General features: G+C 45.5%; 1 protein-coding gene across 4 annotated transcripts in view; it reads right to left on the bottom strand.

Annotated features, from left to right (window-relative positions):
- LOC144755092 (uncharacterized) overlaps window positions 1–21,536 on the bottom strand; it is a 306,910-nt gene that overhangs the window by 52,042 nt on the left and 233,332 nt on the right. For 2 of the 4 annotated variants that reach the window (XM_078643592.1, XM_078643583.1), the window contains exons 8-9: window positions 11,751–11,795; window positions 1,541–1,585 (exon numbers count right to left, since the gene is read on the bottom strand). In XM_078643592.1, coding sequence (XP_078499718.1) covers window positions 1,541–1,585; window positions 11,751–11,795 — 90 coding nt within the window. The remainder of the gene's footprint in view (window positions 1–1,540; window positions 1,586–11,750; window positions 11,796–21,536) is intronic. The other 2 variants (XM_078643601.1, XM_078643611.1) reach the window with 1 other exon arrangement.

The raw sequence follows: 21,536 nt of genomic DNA on the forward strand, positions 1-21,536 counted from the left end.
GTCTCTTACTCGAATCCGAGGGTGAAGACTTGGATCCCGAGGAGCGGTGATGACGGCTCTGCAAGCGGTCACGGGAACAACCCCTGGACCTCGAACGGCACGGGGATGAGTGCCAAGCTTCAAGCAACTTCCGGCACCGCTCCCTCAAGGCCTTCGGGCCATAGCCCTACAGTCCAGACAGGACCGGGAGCCATGGTTGCGCTCCAGGCAGTAGAGACAGATGTCGTGAGGGTCCGCCACCGACATATTGCGACGGCAGGCCCCGCAGGACTTAAAACCAGGCATCGCTACGCGCAACAGAGAAAACTAACACGAGCCAAAGTCTCAAAAAGATAGTTAAAAAATGACTGAGGGATGTGCTCTAACCAGATCTGCGCTTACTGGCGCGAAAAAAGAAAGAACGGACGTCAGCACGCATGGGTGGCACCTAAGTAGTCTCCGTGACGTCATCTTGGCGCATACGACACCAGCGACGGACACGGAGTCGCACGACGCCACCTACTGAGGCGCAGTGGTACTGCTAGCAAAACTTTCCGGATCCAGTCTGCCGCCTGGGGATATTCGAAGGTAAGGAATTTATCACTAATGTGTCTTTTCAGATAGAGATTTCAAGCTGCAAAAAAGGACAATAGTGAGCTGTCTAGGTAATAAGGAAGGACGCAGGGCTGGAGAAAATAATTTTAAAGAAGTCTAAACAAAAGAAATTATGTTAAGAGAGCGAGAGAGTATAGCATCTATGTACTTAAAGACTGGAAGTGTATGCGAAAAGAGACAGCTAAAAGTCACATTCACCCAGGACTAGCATCTTGTCTGTTGCTAGGAGGTTGATGAAATTTTTTAAACAAAGTTAGGCCAGCAGGAGGAAATGGTTTAGGGGTGAAAAAACAGGATCAAGGTGATGCAGATGGACTGTTTCTGCTATTAGAATAGGTCACATTGTAGAGGAATTAGCTACTTTCATAGCATCCTCAGAGGACAACCCATCCTCTAATGTGCACTCTGTTTTGCTGCTTAAATAATTAGCGGAGGATGATTGATGTAAGAGGGCAGGGCTCCCATCCTGTGAGAGCGTAGTCCAGACTGCCAGCAGGCATACAGCTGCTGAGAGGTGTCTGAAATTTTTAATTTCTAGTTTGAATCCAGATCAAAATGGATTTGGCACCTTAAAAGGCTAGAAGATGAAGCGTTAATAGTCACTCCCAGAGTTGACAGTGATTAACGAGGGGACAATAGTAGGAGTAGTGAACAAGTAACAAAGCAAGCCAAAGTTCTATTGACACAGTAAGCATAATTTATCAGAGGTGACCAGATCACAAGACATCAAACTCCGAAAAGGAAACAACATTTTTAAAAAAAGTCTCAAAGCAGCATGTACCAGCACAAACAGAAGACTGTTTGAGACACAATTACAAACTCAGGGGAATCTTGCAATGAAGTGGTGAGCTCTTTTTAGGTAAAAAGGGAGTTAGATCATAACAGAGTTCTTGACAAGTACACATCCCAGCAGAGGTGGAAAAAAGTGGGCTGCAATAGGGCTTACCTTGCCAGAGTTTGTTACCTTCCCTGGCAGTTCCAGGCAAATTTCCTGAAAGAATGCAGAAAGTTTGGAAATTACTGAAACATTTCATAACCATAGGTCAAACTGCATCACTAGAAAAGAATAAGAATATGCATCAAGATCCCCATGACGAAGTAAAGTCTATTTCAGATTCTATGTCAGGTCCTGAGGCGAGGATTAGGCTTTATTTTATTCACTTTAACCACAACAAGCAGCCTTTATCATGTTAGGATTTTTAACAGTAAACTACAATCCCCATAAGTCCTTGGGAAAAAGAAAACAGTTCATCCAATCAGGGTGCTGTACTTCCATACAACAATCCCTGTACACTATCTTTCCCCCTCTTTCTTAGCTGCTCCAGCAGCCTACAGTTAAGTACCTTTGACATTCTATTATGTTTTGCCTTTAATGTACTTTTTCTCAAAGAGATTTTGAGCAGGGACATTCCAACCTGCCAGGGTTTTAATACCAATATATTTTTTCTAGCTATTCTTGATAAATTCATTGTTTTTCAGTCTTCAGCAGGGCCGCAGGAATGTTCTCGCTCCTATGTTGCCTCTTCAGACTGCTAGGCTCTGGTGCGCAGTGTGGGCAGCCAAATACTAAGGGGCCCACGCATATCTCTATTAACGCATCCAGTGCGTCCTAACCTCCTGGTGGCCAGCTGTAGGAAACTGCCCCTTTTTGCATGGTTGCCCCCACTTTTTGCCAAACTGTTGATGTACTTTGACTAAGTATGCCAAGGGTTCCTGCCAACCAGGTACCCAGGGTCAATGTTCTTTCCCTAAACTGTACTGTTGCAAAATAAAATTGGCAACTCTCTGGCCACATGCAAGTTACCTTGTAAAAGGTACCATAGTTACCAAGGGCACTGTGACCAGGTAAGGCCTCCAAGGTGGTACCATAGTTACCAAGGGCACTGTGACCAGGGAAGGCCTCCAAGGTCTGCAGCACTTTTGTGTCACCCTTAGAGGCCCTGTGTATGTACATGTCAATCAATCAATAAATATTTGCTTTATTCGATTCAAGTATTAAATCATAAAAGCACAAGAAGTAGCATTTAACATTTAAAATAAGCATTCATAATTTAAAAGTTTATCAAGCTAAAAACTGATTAAAATCCATTACAATTACCATAGATATGAAATAACAGACAGATTTCAAAGTGTTAGCCGCATGCTCAGGTAGTAACAAAATCATCATGTGAATCAGTTAGTTTCAACAAGAGTTGGACCTTGCATCAATGACCTTGTTCTAACCACCCCTTTCAGATATTTTGCAATGTGACTAGTGACGTTTTCATCATCTAGAGATTGAAGCCTTATAAATACGGGTCGACATTGCCTCAATCCTAGCATCTTCAAATAAGGCACAATCCATCTTCTCCTAAGTACAGTATAAAATTTACAAAAAACCAATGTGGATTGTCGACTGATTAGATACATTGTCACAAGGGCAGGGCAGGGAGAACGTGACCAGTCGTTTAATTGGGGAAATGTAACCCGGTTGTGAAAGTTGCCTAAGCGTAGGGGCGTCAGTAAGAACCTATTATATTTATTTTGGTTACATAATAAATAAGGTTGTATCCCTGTTTGAATCAAGAGTAATTGATTGGCTCCGACTGTCTGTTTCATAATGTTAGAAGACAGACTGATTGTCTCCAGATGATTTAAACATAATGTTTTTAGGTCCTTCCTGGAGATATGAAGCATGGAGTCAGGATTGTCAAACAACTCAATGTGGTCAAGGTCACCAAAATTTTGTAATATATGCGAGCCAGGGGATGTAATTTACCTGCTGCTGTTTCAAACAATGTAAAATCACTTCCCGATTCAGGTATGGCAGGCCCAGTTCAGCATGGCAGATGTAAGTAGCTGTGCTATCGGGGACAGCCAACAGGTATCTCAGAAAACTATTTTCAACTTGTTGGAGTGGCTCCACATTTACATGGCCCCAAATACCAGCTCCATACAAGGCAACAGAGATACATTTGGGTTTATATATTACCAGGAGGTCATCAATAGGGAGCTTGCCCAACCTCCTGGCAAAATTAATCAGAGCACCTGTAGCTTTAGCGAACAGTAATTTTCTGCAATTGACAGCTTTTGCCCACAAACCCCTATTGCCAAAAACAACCCCCAGATATGAAAAATGATCAACAAAATCAAGTTTCCCGCTATGCATGAAAATATTGCATCACTTTACACTGGGCTTACTACATTTCATGACAAAGGTTTTTGAGATGTTAACTTTAAGGTCCAGGCTTGACAAACAAGATACCAAACTCGTCACTATTTTTTGCAGACCGTTCGAGGTGCAGGACCGCATCTTCGGCGTATAATGATACGCCAATTGCCCTGTTGCCAATGCTGGCCAGGTTTTGACATTCCTGTGCTACAAAATCTCCCAAGCTGTTTATATGGAGGGTAAAAAGGAATGGTGCGAGCACACACCCTTGCCTTACCCCCTTTCCAATGGGAAAACTATAACTAAGCTCACCCGTTTTGCCGTAACAAACCCTAGCCCGGGCCTCTAGATAGGATTGTTTAAAAAAATTAACTAAAACTAATTGACCTTCCAATCCCATTTCCTCTAGAATTTGCCAAAGCTTTGAGTGATTGACACAATCAAACACTGAGCTCAAGTCAAAAAAATAATGATATATAATGAGGCTCAGGTTCAGGCTTTGTTCGATTGTGCCCAGACCAGTGCGAAATCTGTACTGTAAATCTGAAATGATACCTGTATCCTCAGCCCACGTCTGCAATCTATTTAAGACCACACGCCCGGCAACCTTTACTAGGGAGTCCAACAATGAAATGGGGCAGTAGCAGGCTGGGCCATTGCGATCACCTTCATCAAAGATGGGAACAAGGGTGGACTCTGTCCAGGTCGAAGTAAAACCTTGAACACAGCATGCCCTTAGGACCAATGTTAAAAGTGGACCCCACAACTTAGGGCTTGATTTGAAAAGGTCCACGGGTACACAGTCTGGGCACGGAGCTTTGTTCCCAGCACTAGCGTTTATAGCCTCAATCACCTCATCCATCTTAAAATCGAGGTGAATAGGGAGATGGCTACAAGGGCCCAAACCAGGGCCCACATCAATGGCGGGTAGTGAGCAACTGCCATATAGTCTAGAAAAATGGGACACCCATTGGTCCTCGCCAATTGTATTTTCAAAACTAGGTGAGTGTTTGGGGGCCAAGAAAGGTGCATTCACGCCCTTCCAAAAGCCATTCATGTCCTTTAAGAGCGAGGCTTGCCTAAGTGCCTGCCACAAATCAGTTTGAATGGCCTCTTTGCGTACTTTAAGGGATGTTTTATATGCCAGCCTTGCCCATTTTATTTCATCCCGATCTCTAGTCGGCTTATGCAAGGCCGATATCAGGGCAGCATGCGACTTACTACACTGTAGAGTGTCAAACCAACGCGACCTGCTGTTGGAGGTGCTTTTTGATTTTGCCATTAGGTTTGTTTCAATAGCCTTTGAGATTTTTTTTAAAGGAATTACGGATATCTACATCCGCTGCCCTCTCATCTAGGCAGGTCTGAAACTCTAGATAATAATTGGCCAGAATTGTCTTGGTTAATTGGAAGGTATCCACTCCCGCCCATCTGATGGAGTATCCGTTAGTCCTATTTATAGCAATGTCTTTTAGTGGCTCTGTAGGTAAGTATCTAAGGGGTACCACCTTAGTCGGCAAGTCTAACTTAAAACGGATCGGAAAATGATCACTAAAAGCTACTGCGTGGGTTTTAAAGTTAGAAATTCCATCCGCATATCTATTTGATATAAGAAAAAAGTCTATAGTTGAGGACAACCCCCGTCCATTAAATGTACTACTAAAGAGGATCGGCGGTGAGCACAATTCATTAACAAAGCCTAAATCCAAGGAATATTTAACCATATTTAGCATTTCTCCAATAAGTGAACGTGAGAAATGGGAGAGGTCTATATCATCATCATGTGAGAGTCCACAATGTCCACCATACGCTTGACTACAAGGATTCACATTAAAGTCACCTCCCCAAATCACACAAAGTTCATTAGATATATTTCTTTGAATGGCCGACAAGTCTGCCAGAAACTGCCTAATAACTTCGTTCATTTCTGTAACAGGAATATTGTTATAACAATTAATAAGAATACAGTACTGTTTATCAATGTACAATTTTAAAATTTGATAGAAAATATTGGATGCCACAATAGCCACCTTTCTGAGGCTCAACCTATGTGATATAAAAATACCCAGACCCTCCTTGCTCCTCCCATGGCTGGAAGGCATAGCCGGAGTTAGAAAGGTTGTAAACCCATTGATATGTAAAGTTTCCGTTATCCAAGTTTCCTGAATATATAAAATATCAAAATCATAAATTAAGTCCAGCCAATCCAGGTTACTTTGTTTAGTGTTCAAGCCTGCCACATTCCATGAGAGTATAGTCAAGTGGCTAACCCTGGAATCAACCCTAGTAAGAAGTTTTGTGTAGCCACAATTTGAGCTATGGTTTGTGGTACAGGAATTGACATCACTCATTAAATGCAGGTTTTTGTTGTTTGCATCTGCCATAAGTGGTCCTGGATCACTATTATCAGGTACAAAATTAATGTTGGTCATTTCCCCATTTGCCCAAGTGGCATCAATTGGCCCAATACATTGATCGATAGGGCAGATGGCCTGATTTTCAGTATGTTTCTTAAGGTTATTAATAAAATTCTTTGGGGCCACAGGTGCAACCGTTACTTTTAATACTGTATCACTTTTATGCCCCCTTTGTGGTACAAAACTAGAGTTTAAGGTAAGTCAATATATGTCTTCGAGGGATGGCAATATATCAAATCTATTTTGGACCAGCATACTAAACTGCTCATAAAAACTGGTAGTAATAAATATCCTAGGGGCAGAACATTTATCCCATTTTGTATCACAAAGTCACAACGAAGTCTGCAAAGAGTCTCACGTACCAAGCTTGGTGGTTTAAAAGTGAGAACGATGCAGTCCCCTGGAAGTGTTTTTTCCCTTCTGCCTACACTTCTAGCCATTTTAAACTCGCTAAACAAGGCCTCAGTCAGCCCGGTTTTGGTCCCGATCCAGCAGAGAGCCTGGTTTCTTAATGCCTCCCAGTATTCATTTACCTCAGAGACAGAGTGTGGCAGATTTGCTAAAATTATCGTCAATGGGGTAGCTTTCGGAGGCAGGCTAAGCCTCACCTCCTCCTTCTCCAGAGGGTCTACAGGTGGGATGAATACCTTGGTGGTGGCATAAGGCTTGTCATAAACACAAGCGCGGTTTGAAATTGGCCCAGCAGTGTTCTTGGGTCCTACAAGCGCTCTATCTATTACAGTAGGAGCCGTAACCTGTTATGGGGGAACTGGGACGCCACCTTCTGCTACTACGGTGTTGTGCAATACACTAGAATCGCAGGTTCCCTGGCCCTTGCTTAGCAGAACTTCAATGGCTGATATCCTAGCAAATAGGTCCACTGAAGGAGCTATAGCTGGAGTACAGGATACTGCTAGGCCCATACCATAGAATTAACATGCTGTGAGGATCCAATTTGACTGCTCAGTTTGCTTACAAGGTCCATATGGTCTAGACGAGTCTGAAGTAGAGCAAAATGGGTTTCAAGCAATTGTTCCATATGAGCACAAACACTACCCATAGTGTCCTCACCCCAGTGTTCAGAATGGCGGGACCAGAAGCAGAGCTTGAGGAAGGGGAGCATCACATTGAAAGTCAGTTTGAGTACAGACATTGCGTGCTAAAGACGCCTCCTGGTTGTTTAATCGAGGCCGCTTTTGTTGATTGACCTTTTGAGTCCCAGCCCCTCTTTTCTTCCCGGTCTGCTCTTTTGCTTTGGTCACGGGATCCTCAAGAAAGGATTTAAAGGTCTTCTGCCTATTGACCATACTTGTTCCAGATGGCATGTCTGTAAGGGATGATACAATTTCGGGGAGTGACCGAGACTGGTCATCAATAGAAGGGGCGAGCAGGTTTAAAGAACAACCATGGGTCCTGAAGATAATCGCCTTGGCACAGCCAAGGGTTCAAGTGACAGGTGCCTCTCCGTAAGTTCCATCTCATGGCAGAGCACAGACTCTGCCCTGACAAGAAAGGCGTCCAGAGTACCTGCCACTCCTTTACGGTTACTCATATTATAGCACGATGAACAACTTACGGGCTTAACAAAGGGGAATAGTGTTACAAAAATAAATAAACAAAGGCAGAAAGGATTAGCAAGTGAATGAAAAACTTGCAGGAAAAGTAACCATAAGAGGTGCGATGAACACTCGATGGGACCGCTACCTTGAGATGATCCGACAGCCTGTAGATCTAATGCAGTAAGTGTCAGTGCCGTGGCCCAGCCCAGCCTCTTACGATGACCGGCAAGGATGGGCCCGCCACGGGGGGAGAGGCTGCGCTTGTAGCACGATGGAAGCGCCTCACCCTCACCTATGGCAGCGGGAGTGAGGGTGATGAATCCCACGTTGCACCCTGGTTCCCTGTGACTCGTAGTACTACCAGGGCGGATGACAGTCCCAGGTATCTGGTGCAGGGAAGAACTTGGCGGTACAGATGAAAATCCCTGGGCTTATGCTCCCGCCAGAGAGTTTTCTCCTCTAAGACAGAGGACAACGTTCCCCCTTCAGTAAAAGCACGTCCCTGACTCAAGCTGATGCGGAGACCTGTCACAGGCTTTCAGCTCCTCTGGCTCTTCTTGCGTAGCCCCCTGCTGACAGCCCTCACGGCCACCCCTCACTCACAGATCCTGCTGCCATCGCTGACAGCAGACCAGAGGGGCACACAGTTCTTCTCGCTTCTGGTTCTTTCTTCTTTCCAGTGCGCGGCTCGCGGCCGTAAGAGCTGCGGGGAGCCTCAGAGGGACTCTGTTTTGAAGGTTGGAGGAACTTTGACAAAAGTAATAAAGCATGAAGAGCGAGGAGACAGCCCCCGCGTACACGTAAACACACACTCCCTGTCCCCCCGCCCTTCGCAGGCTGCGTGTTTTGGTGCAGAACAAAGTGAAGAGTCGACATGGCACACATCCCTGTGTGCCATGCCTACAATCCACTGCCCTGGCATAGGTAAGCCACCCCTCTAGCTGGGTGCACTATACCACTGGTGACGGTACAGGTGCATGAGTGCTCTACCACTACAGTATCCAAGTCAACTCTTAGACATTGTAAGTGCAGTAATACCATAAAGACTATATGGTGCTGAGAGTTTGTCATTACGCACTCCACAGCACCATAATGGCTTTACTGAAAACTGGAAAGTTCAGAATCAAACTTCTCAGCACATTAAACCCACACTGATGCCAGTGTGGGATTTAATGAAAAATGTGTTTAGAGGGCATCTTAGAGATGCCCCATGAAAAACAACCTAAGTCTAGTGTCCTGGCTGAGTGGCTGCTCGACAGCTGCCACCACCAGACATGTTTCTGGACCCCTGGGTCGAGAGCCTGCCTCTCTCAGGGTCCTGAAACAATGCTCATCCTGGGACGAGGTGCCAAGCATCATCCCTAGGATGAGCAGGGTCCACAAAGGGGAAGCTTCAAAGGCTTGCCGTCTTTGTGAGCTACCCCAACCATTTGCTGCTCCCAGTAACTGGCCCCTATCAGTTCTAACCCCCACTTTGGGTGGAAGAATCGACAGGAAAACTTAGTTAGGAGGAGAGGTGTGCTCACCTCGGCCAACTCCACCCCTCAGGTGGGGAGGTGAGGTGAAGCAAAACTCTCAGTCCCCGCCATCTTGCAGATGGGGGGACCCAACCACCCAGAGTGAGGCTTATGGCCCTCTACCCCTGGAGCTGTAGGACCTACCACATTGAAGGGACCCATTGGTCCCGACCAGTACCTACCTGCAACGCCCCCAAATCTAATATTTAGTGGCAACCCCGAAACTTGCCTCTTCAGACAAGAAGAAAGAAGAAGAAGAAGAACGACCGAAGAAGTCGTGCTGAAAGAAGAAGAGTAGGACACCAACTGACTTGGACCCCAGCCCTACCGGCCTGTCCTAACCTTGAACCTGCTCCAGCTAAACCTTGATGTGTTCTGCAGCCAGCAGCCCCAAGAACCCGAAGGTCCTGCCTTACCTTCCCAAACCAAGACTTTTGTCTCCCATGAGCACCGGAATTGCTCAACGACAGACTCTGGCTCAGGCCAAATCCGCGAGCCTGCACCACTCTGCACCAGACGCCCACAGCCAGAGTTTGTGTGGGCCAACACCACAAGGAGGTCTCCCCGGCGATCCTGACCTGGGATCTGGTAATTCCGGACTTGCCGCAAGACTCCATCCGACGCCTGCAGCCCCTTTCTGGAGGACCCCCCCCCCCCCCGACAGTGACCGGAGCTGGTAAGAAAAACATGTCGCCTAAAGACACCCCTGCACTTGACGTCCAACGGCCTTGGGTGGTCCAACCGATGGTATCCCAGCATCCCAACTTACCTTCGACCGGCGGTCGCCATCAGAAGATCTTCGTCTCGGAGCCTGCAATGTTTGTTGCAACAGGAGAATCATCATTGAAATCAACAGGCCAGCCGACTCCAAATCAGCACCCTGCAACTGGCCGCCCCTGTGCCGCTGTGGGTGCACCTAGTGTGCTAAATCGCAGCCCCCTTTGCCCTGAGCATCACACCTGGCAGTTTGCTCCCACAGCCTTGGGGCCTGCTCGTGAGCAGCCACCAACCGGAGGCCCCCTATCTCCCACTGGGCCGTAGCACCCTGCACCCGGCCGCCCTAGTGATGCTGAGGGTCCATTGAGAGAGCATCCTCTACTCTGGGGGAACCCTGGTTCTAACCTAGAAACCCAACTCCCACAACCAAGCACTTACCTGTAAACCTGATAACTTCATTTTGTCCCATAGGATTGCATTGACTGCTTTTCTCTAAATTGTTTCAAGTGGGGAGTTGGTTTGTATGAAGCTCTAAGAAACTGCAAATGTACAAGAACTGATTTACTTACCTTTTCTCTAGGAAATGTCCCAGTGTGATATCTAGGCATATCACACAGAGTAGAAAAAGTAACTTAAAAAGTAACGGAAAAGTAATTCAAATTGCTTTACAAACAAACATGACTTACATGTAACAAATCCAATTGCATTCAACTGTATTTCAAATGCATTTCAATTGCATTTCAACTGCAATATACCTGAAAAGTATTATTTCACTTACCTGCACCAGGACTGGCTTGGTTCTAGAAATAAAATAACTCAATAATATTTTTATGCAAACAAAATTGGTCCGAGTTCAGTTTGTGAGTGTGTGACATAATTTCTTGTTTGAGTGTGTGTAACAAATGCTTAACACTACCCGCTGATAAAGCCTAACTGCTCGCCCACACTACCACAAATAGAGAGTAAGGTATTATCTACTTTTACCTCTGCTTACCTTTGAGGTTCCACTGGATTCTGTGCACATTAAAACTTACTTTGGTATAGTATATACAGAGCCAGCTTCCTACTCCAGCGCACCAAGAACCAGCATCTGGTCTGCGGCTGGAAGGTTTATGGTATAATTTTTTTTAACCAAAGGAAGGCCAGCAGGATAAAATGGTTTAAGGGTATAAAAATGGTATCAATAGGTCACTTTGTAAAGGCAATAGCGCCTTTCATAGCATCCTCATGGAGGACAACCCATCCTCTAATGTGCCATCTGTCTTGCTGCTTAAATCAGAGGCGGAGGATACTTAATGTGAGAGGGCAGGGTTCCCATCCTGTGAGAGCCTAGTCCAGACTGCCAGCAGGCATACAGCTGCTGAGAGGTGTTTGAACATTTTAATTTCTGGTTGAAATCCAAATCAAAATGGATTTGGCATCTTAAAAGGCTGGAAGATTAAGCCTTAATGGCCACTCACAGAGTTGACAGTGATTAATGAGGGGACAATAGTAGGAATAGTGAACAAGTAATGAAGCAAAGCCAAATTCGTATTGAAACAGTAAGCATAATTTATCAGAGGTGACCAGATCACAAGACCTCAAACTCCGAAAAGGAAACATTTAAAAAAAGTCTAAAGGCAGCATGTACCAGCACAAACAGAAGACTGTGTGAGACACAATTACAAACCCCGGAGAATCTTGCAATGAGGTGGTGAGCTCTTTTTAGGTAAAAAGTGAGTTAGATCATAACAGAGTTCTTGACAAGTACACATCCCAGCAGAGGTAGAAAATAGTGGACTGCAATGGGGCTTACCTTCCCAGAGTTTGTTTCCTACCCTGGCAGTTCCAGACATGTTTCCTAAAAAGGATGCATAAAGTTCGGAAATTACTGAGACATTTCATAACCAGAGGTCAAACTGCATCACTAGTAAAGAATGAGAATATGCATTAAGATCACCATGACAAAGTAAAGTCTATTTCAGATTCTATGTCATGCCCTGAGGCGAGGATTGCACTTTACTTTCTTCACTTTAATCACAACCAGCAGCCTTTATCATTTTAGTATTTTTAACAGTAAACTACATTCCCCTTAAATCCTTGGGAAAAAGAAAACAGTTAATCTAATCAGGGCGCTGTACTTCCAAACAACAATCCCTCTAGACTCTCTATTCCCCTCTTTCTTAGCTGCTCCAGCAGCCTACAGTTAAGTACCTTTGACATTCTCTTATGTTTTACATTTACTGTACTGTTTTTCGAAGAGATCATGAGCGGGAAAATTCCAACCCGCCGGGGTTTTCATACTGCTGGATTTTTTACTTGCTATTCTTGATAAATTAAATTGTTTTCCTTCCTCAGCACTGCCACAGGAATGTTCTCGCTCCTTCGCTTTCTCTTCCGACTGCCTGGCTCTGGTGTGTAGTACGGGCAGCCGACTGCTAAGGGGCCCACGCACATCTCTATTAACGCACCCAGTGCATCCTAACCTCCCGGCGGCAATTTAATTCATTACTGTTGTGGGAAGCTTTTACAGAGCCACCGTATGGAGAAAAACATCTGCGGTGCGGGTAAGAATCAGGCCTGACCGTAGTTCGCAGAGTTTTGCTACGCGGAACTCCGTGAAGTTACATAAAAACTCTGCGAAGTTCTGCGAGTGGCAGAGTGCAGTGCAAACTGCAGTTTGTGCTGGTATTCCTGCCGCTCAGGTAGAAATTCTGCCCGAGCAGCAGCTCGCGAACAGGGGAAAAAAACTCTGCTGCACATCACGAAGCAGAATTTTTAGCTGGTGGTTCCTGCTGGAAGACTTCCAGGACCGTGTCTGCAGCTAAAAACCAAAACTGCAATCCCCATTGAAAACAGGGCACCCGATGCAAAAACAGCACCCTGCACCTGGCCGTCCCAGTGCTGCTGTGGGTGCACCTTGTGTGCGAACTCTGATACCCCTTTGCCCTGAGCTTAAGACCAGGTGCTTTGCTCCCACAACCTTGTGGCCTGCTCGTGAGCAGCCACCAACCAGAGGCCCCCGTATCCCCGAATAGATAACAATGGGCCTCTGCATTCTGCACCCGGCTGCCCTAGTGCCCAATGAGCAGATATGCCATTGTGCTGGTCCCACAGGAGGTCGTCATAAAGGGGGTTAGTGACCCCAATGGTAGGTAGCCCATTGGCTACAACTATATCCTCCCCTAACACCCCTAAATTCATTATTTAGGGGAACCCCTGGCACCAGAGAAGCAGATCCTGCCAACTGGATAGAAGACGGAAGCGAAGAGTCACAAGAACAGAAGATCTAGTAACTGACGATGCCCCAACCCTGCCTGAATTGACCCAAAAGCTGACTTGCCCTGCAGCTACTGTGTCTACAAAGCCTGAAAGATCCATCAGTACTTCACCCAGGAACCAAGAACTCCTGATGGGACAGTGGACCTGTTCCCCTGCATCGTGCAGGCATCAAAAACTGAGCTATGAGGACCGAAGACCACAGAAAGCATCACTACACCCGAGCCGCCTAGCCATACTGAAGTGGACCAATGTGGTCTCCAGACCCTCCAGATTTGAAGCCCACTGTGGGTTTCCCCTCTGTGGACTTCGATTATGCCTGCAGCCTCTGTTCACAGGCCCACTCTTCTGTGACTGCTCCCGGTAAGAAAAACCTGACGCCTAAGGATACCGCTGCACCTGTCACTCTGGCCCATGGAGAAGAGGACCAAAGGTGTCCCTACGTCCCAGAACATCGTTAGGCCTCTGCCCTTCTGTTGGTTCAGCCCGACTGGCCTCCAAGTCAAAGCCTGCAGCCTCTTTTTACGAAGACCAATCCACATTGACTTCCACTGGGCACCCAACGCTGTTTTGCACACCCTGCACCCTGCCGTTCTAGTATCGTTGGTGGTGTCTGGCTGGTGCTGCCTTGGACCTTGCCTCTCATAGAATAACAATGCAGCTTCTGAAAAATGAACTAAGTGTGGACTTTTTAACCGCTTCACCGCGGCGCAAATTCCACCGCGGTGCGGCGGAATTTGACGTGTGCTCAGATCGGACAGCCGCCGGCTGGCCGACGCACACGTCCACTGTGATGTCGGACGGCCATGGAAGAGGTTAAATACAAGACTATTTCTATCAAAAAGCACCCTTACCTGCCGTTTTGATACTGATGCCTAACCATATATAAAGATACGTGTTATTTTTAGGTCTCGTGAGCCAACGCGCATGCGTTGTCTGCGAGACTTAAGTAAAGGGGCTTTTAAAAATGCTCCCAAAGTCTGCAGGCGGATCGGGCACAGTGCAGGTGCGCCGGGCACGTGCACCATTTGTCCGCCTGCAGCCTTTGGGAGCAACTTCGCAGCAGTTTTGATGTTCTCAGTGAGCAGTGCAGCCACTGAGAACATCAAAGCAGCAACGAAATTGCTCACCATTTGCCACCCCCTCCCTGTCCATTTAACTCACTATCCACTGAAGTCCAAAATCTCCGAACTGCTGTATAATGCAGATGTTACATTTTATTGTTTCCTGTGACCACATGCAGAGTGAGGAACTGCAGAAAACAGATGTTGATTAAATGGACCACAACAGAGTGACCTAGTAGAAGTAGAGATCGTGAGTCACTATCTTTCGCACCGCCCTGCTAACAAACAAAATTCAAGACACCAGGGACTTCTTCTACAAAGGTAGGGCCACAAACCAGTCAGTGTTTTTTGTACACGACAATTTTGCCAACCCACCTCCATTTTTCAGTGCAACTGATGTACTAATGAGTCGAATCACAAAATGCCCATTCACAGTTAAGCTCAAAAACTCCAGTCTTGTTAATATTAATGAGGCTAGAGCTCTTTTATGAGTCCCTCTGAATGTCTGTGAATGCAGGCAATCAAGCCTGTGAGCCACACCAGACTTCCATCCCTGCATTCAAATTCACTGCACATACTTTTTTTTTTTAAAGCACCCCGCGTGACTTTAAGGCGCAGGGGCTGCTTTCAAAATATACCCTATGCTCAGTGTCTCGTAGACCACGGTTTGCGCCCGATACTTGCAGCTGTGATTTAGATGGTAAAAGATGTTCATAAGGGAGAGCGCCCACTATGCAAATCTGTTACCACACCCGTTTGGGACTCAGTAAACTATCAGTGGTTTGTGATCTGAACTTAAACATTGATACATTGTGTATTGGCTCACAAAGGAAGCAAAACAGACCCCATTGTGATTCGGTATGGGTCCAAAGTGTATTTTTCAAGTCAAAGACATTTATGACTCTCAAAGTATCTGGGTACGTTGCAATGCACTGTTTTGCGCCACTATGTATGTGATTTTGTAGATCGCAAGCTCTGCCACAAAAAAGCTTCATACATCTGGCACCTCTCAGTGCCACATAATTACACCCCACATAATTACACTGCACTCAATGCAACACACTCCGAGCCACACAATTACACGCCACATAATTACACTGCACTCAACGCAACATGCACTCCAAATCCCACTCAGTGCCACATAATTACACACCACATAATTACACTCTACTGAATGCAACACACACTCCACACAATACCACTCAGTGCCACATAATTATATGCTACATAATTACCATGCAACATACACTCTAAACAATACCACTCAGTGCCAGATAATTACACGCCACACAATTACACTCTACTGAATACAACATACACTCCTCATAATACCACTCGGTGCCACATAGTTACACGCCAAATAATTACACTGCGCTCAACGCAACATACACTCCAAATGCCACTCAGTGCCACATAATTATATGCTACATATTTACACTGCGCTCAATGCAACATACACTCCAAATACTACTCAGTGCCACATAATTACACGCCACATAATTACACTGCACTCAATGCAAAATACACAGCAAATACCACTCAGTTCCACATAATTACACTGCACTCAATGCAACATACACTCCAAATACCACTCAGTGCCACATAATTACACCGCACTCAATGCAACATACACTCAAAATACCACTCAGTGCCACGTAATTATATGCTACATAATTACACTGCACTCAATGCAACATACACTCCAAATACCACTCAGTGCCAGATCATTACACGCCACACAATTACACTCTACTGAATACAACATACACTCCTCATAATACCACTCAGTGCCACATAGTTACACGCCAAATAATTACACTGCGCTCAACGCAACCTACACTCCAAATACCACTCAGTGCCACATAATTACACACCACATAATTACACTGCACTCAATGCAACATACACTCCAAATACCACTCAGTGCCACATAATTACATGCTACATAATTACACTGTGCTCAACGCAACATATGAACAATAGTTACGTATCTGTAATCTGTGGTTCTCCAGTATTGGTGTCTTTCATAGATTCACATGCCTGAATCATTCCCCGTCGTCGGAGTGGGAGTCCCACAGTACATAAAAAAGCAATCATTTGCCTATAATAAACCAAAACCCTTGGGAATACTCAACCAGGAAGTAAAGTAGCCCTAAGCTACAGTGAAAAAACTTCCACACTCATGACTATCCTAGTCATTTTGTATAGGCCAAACTCCAGCCAATCAGGCGACAGCACCCACCAGAATGTTCTCCTCAGAGGCTCAGGCTCTCAGATTTTCTTGCACAGGAGTGAAACCAACATTATCGCCTGAGGAGCCTCTGAGGGGAGGTGGGCGGGTGCATGTGAATCTATGAAAGACACCAATACTGGAGAACCACAGATTACAGGTAAGTAAGGAATATGCTACTTACCAGTATGCATCTGTTCTTGGCATGTAGGGCTGCTGACATTCATATCTGTGCATAGATCGCCACCTAGTGTTGGTTCCGGATGATTGCACATTGTTGTCCTGGAAGAGTCCTCGAAGTATCACGAGATAGGTGGCTCCTCCCCTGGATTACAGTGCGCATGGGCATCCTCGGATTGTTTTTCGCCATTGTTGCAGAGATGGAGTATGGTACAGTAAGAGATGTCAATGCAAGAAAGTAAGAAAGAATGCTACAGCGGCGACAGGCACCAGGGAGGAGGGTGGGCGATATGAATGTCAGCAGCCCTACATGCCAAGAACGATGCATACTGGTAAGTAGCATATTCCGTTCGAGGCATGTGGGCTGCTGAATTCATATATGTGCATAGAATGTATATCAGTCTCTCCCTTAGCAGTGGCTACCTGTGCCAGCTGCAGCAGTCTGAAACAGAGTTTTTAGAACAGTCTGTCCTACAGCCGCTTGCTGTTTGGAATGTACATCTACACAATAGTGTTTTGTAAAAGTATGTATGGTAGACCATGTGGCTGCTCTACATATTTCCTCTAGAGGAATGTTTCCTAGGAAAGCCATGGATGCCCCTAGTTTGCGAGTAGAATGCGCTCTTGGGGGAACTGTTAAAGTGCGTTTTGCTTTTAGATAACATATTTGAATGCACTTAACTATCCATCTGGCTAACCCAGATTTTCAAATGGGGTTGCCTTTGTGTTGTGGTGAAAAGGCAACAAACAACTGTTTAGTCTTTCTAAAATCCTTAGTTCTATCAATGTAGTACAGAAGTGCTCTCTTGACATCTAGTGTGTGTATAGCCCTTTCAGGTACCGACTGTGGATTTGGAAAGAACACTGGCAGTTCTATTGTCTGATTGATATGAAAATGGGATACCACCTTGGGCATAGATTTAGGGTTTGTCCTAAGAACTACCCTATTTGCATGTTTTTGGATGAATGTCTCTTGAATAGTTAGGGCTTGCAGCTCACTAACTCTTCTAAGCGAAGTAATTGCTACAAGAAAAGCCACCTTCCATGTCAAAAATTGTAATTCACATGAATGCAACGGTTCAAATGGTGGTCCCATTAGTCTGGTTAAAACGATGTTTAGGCTCCAGACAGGTGGAGGTGGGTGTTTTGGGGGGATTATTCGTTTGAGTCCCTCCATGAATGCTTTAATTGCAGGTCCTCTAAACAGCGAAAGATGCTGTCTGTTCTGAAGATAAGCTACAATGGCAGCTAAGTGTATTCTTATAGATGAATAAGCTAGATTGCAACGATGTAGGTGCAAAAGATAGCAAATGATATTTTGCGTTGAAGCATCTAGTGGGTTTATGTCATTGTTATTACAGTAAAAGACAAAATGCTTCCACTTTGCAGCGTAACAAGCTCTGGTAGTAGGTTTTCTTGCCTCTTTAATAATGTTCATACAGTCAGGAGGTAAGTTTAGATACCCAAACTCTAAGACTTCAGGAGCCAGATTGCAAGGTTCAGTTGTTGCGGATCTGGGTGCTGTATGTCTCCATGGCTCTGCGTGAGAAGAGTGGGTGTTAGCCACAGTCTTTGATGAGGCACCACGGAAAGTTCTAGGAAAGTTATGTACCATGGTTGCCTCGCCCATGTTGGAGCAACCAGGATTAGTGTCAGTGAATGCCGGCGTAGTTTGCTTGCCACTAGCGGTATTAACGGTGCTGGGGGAAAAGCGTACGCAAATCTGCCTGACCAGTTCATCCATATCGCATTGCCCTTCGACTGCGGAAACCTGGTGGCTAAGTACTGGCATTTTGCGTTTTCCCTTGTGGCGAACAGGTCTATATCTGGTTGTCCCCACTGTTGGAAGTATGGTTTTAGCACTGTGGGATGAATCTCCCACTCGTGCATCTGTTGGCTGTGTCTGCTAAGCAAATCCGCTATTTGGTTGTCCTTGCCTGGGAGGTGTTCCGCCATGAGAAAAATGTTTCTTTGAATGGCCCACTTCCACATGCTTTGGGCTAGATGTGATAGCTGTGTAGAGTGTGTTCCTCCCGGTTTCTGTATGTAGTACATTGCTGTCATGTTGTCCGTCCGGATCAACACAGTTTTGTTGCATAAATGTACTTTGAACGCTTTCATTGACAGAAAAATTGCCATCATCTCTAGCAAGTTGATGTGCATTTTGTTCTGTTGTGTTGTCCATAGGCCCTGCACTGTGTACTGAAGGACATGGGCTACCCATCCTATCAGGGATGCGTCCGTTGTCAACACTATTTGTGGTACAGGCTCTTGGAACAGTCGTCCCTTGCAAAGGTTTTGTGGATTCCACCAATGCACAGAGTTGTATGCACGACTGGTCACCAACACCAGGTCTTTCAATTGTCCTTGAGCCTGGTTCCACTGCCGTGCTAAGCACTCTTGTAGCGGACGCATGTGTAGTCTCGCGTGAGGGACTATGAAGATGCACGAAGCCATCATGCCTGTGAGTTGCATAAACACTCGGGCAGAGAGCGAGTGTTGGGGCTTGAACTTCTGGATCAGTAGCTGCATACTGTTTATTCTTGCAGTGTTTGGGTATGCTTTTGCTGCTAGATTATTTATTGTTGCTCCCAGGTACTGCTGTACATGGGATGGCTGAAGGTGAGATTTTTGGTAGTTTAACGTGAAGCCTAGACTGTTCAGGAGGCAAATAGTTTGGGACATGTGGCTGGCACATTGCTGGGCCGACTTTGCTTGTATTAGCCAGTAGTCCAGGTACGGATAGACGTGAATATGTTGTCTCCTTAAATGTGCAGCAACTGTCGCTAGGCATTTGGTGAACACCCTCGGGCTGTTGTTTCACCAAATGGAAGGACTTTGAATTGGTAATGTTGATTTAGTATTGTGAACCTGAGATACTGCCTGTGAGCAGGATGTATCGGTATATGGAAGTATGCGTCTTTGAGGTCCAAAGTTGCGAGGAAGTCTCCTTGTTGCAGCAGTGGTAAGACTTGTTGTAGAGTGAGCATATGAAAATGCTCTGATAAAATGTATTGATTTAGGGGCCTGAGGTCCAAAATTGGTCTGAGAGACCCGTCCTTTTTGGGGATGAGGAAGTATAGTGAGTATACCCCTGTACCTTGATGTTCTAGTGGTACAAGTTCTATGGCCCCTTTTTGCAGCATGCTGATGACTTCTGCAATAAGTTTAGGTGTTCTACAGACATAGGACGGTGTCTTGGTGGTATGTTGGGTGGTGTGGAGGTTAGCTCTAGGCAATAGCCATCCTGGATAATTTGCCTTACCCACTTGTCTGTAGTGATGTTTTGCCAGACTGGTAGGAACTGCTGTATTCATCCCCCGACTGGTGTTGTATGGTCTGGGGGTAGCGCTAAGAAGTCACTGTTTTGTGTTGGTAGAGGATCTGGTGGTATTATTCCCTCGTCCTCTGCCTTTGTTGTTATTGCTGCGGTATCCACCTCTATTGTTTTTATTGTAGGTGGTTTGCGTATTCCCTTTGTAGTTTGTGGTCTTCTGTGATGAGTTACCCCTTGCAGCACCTCTGTAATTGGAGCGACGAAAGGAGCCTCCATGTTGTTGGGACTGTAAGGCTCCCATAGACTTAGCCGTCTGTGTCTTTTTTCATTTTGCCCAGGATTGTATCTACAGCTGGACCAAATAAATAGTCAGGATTTATTGGCTGGTTTAATAAAGTAGACTGGACTTCATTTTTGAACCCTGAAATGCGAAGCCACGCATGTCTCCTGAGCATAACACTGGTGTTAACAGATCTGGCCGCTGTATCTGCCACGTCTAGGGCACATTTAATGGAGGCATTAGTTATTAACTTTCCCTCCTGTACTAGGTCTTCAGCCTGTTCTTTGTAAGGTTCAGGTAAATACTGGAGAAGTGTCTCTAAGGTGTCATAGTGTGCCCTGTCGTACCTAGCTAACAGGGCTTGCGTATTAGATATTCGCCATATGTTAGCAGCTTGAGCAGCTACCCTCTTCCCTGATGCCTCAAAGATCTTTGATTCTTTGTCAGGAGGTGGAGCTTCTCCAGTTGTTTGGGAGTTTGCACGTTTTCGTGCATTGGATACCACCAAAGAATCCAAAGGCAGTTGTCCCTTAATATATGTGGGGTCTACTGGTGCTGGCCTGTATTTTCTCTCTATTTTGGGGTTAATGACCCGTGCCCTAGTTGTTTCCTTAAATATGTCACCTGCATGTTTAAGTACCCCTTTTAACATAGGTAGTGTTTTGACAGATCTTTCTGATGTGGCAAAGGTGTCAAAGAGGAAATCTTCCTCAATGGGGTCTGCATGCATTTCTACATTGTGATGGAGGGCTGCCCTTTCTATTAGTGCATAAAAAGCAGCTGTATCCTCTGTAGGAGAAGGCCTAGCAGGGTATGCAGGTGTATCTGGAATGGGTTGAGAGTCACCAGGATGTACTGGATCAACCCATGGTTGACCTTGATTGTCCTGGTCAGTGTCTACTGGGTAATTGTCTTCCTCATTATATTCATCATCCACCTATTCATCCGAGTGTGTGGGTGTATATGTGTATTGCTCAGGCCTAGTTGGTTTAATAGGCTCAAATAGAATAGGTGAAGTAGAACAGTCCCTTTTCTTTTTGAGTGGGATGACATAAGTCTCTTTATCAGTTTCTGGTCTGATTATTCTTTTGTAGAGTGTGACTTTGCCAGAATTAGGGTCAATGTAAAGTTTTGACTGTTCTGATGAGGGGTCTGGATATAAGATCTCCTGCTCAGCAGTTCTTGGCGTTTTTGCCAATGTCCTTGGTTTCGTTTGTTTCGGTTCAATACCACTTTTTGGGTCGACCGCCTTTGTTTTAGAGGAAGTTGGTAGGCCAAACTTGATTGGTCCG

This window comes from Lissotriton helveticus, chromosome 1_1 (assembly GCF_964261635.1).
Source record: "Lissotriton helveticus chromosome 1_1, aLisHel1.1, whole genome shotgun sequence".
In the NCBI taxonomy this organism is placed as follows: Eukaryota; Metazoa; Chordata; class Amphibia; order Caudata; family Salamandridae; genus Lissotriton; species Lissotriton helveticus.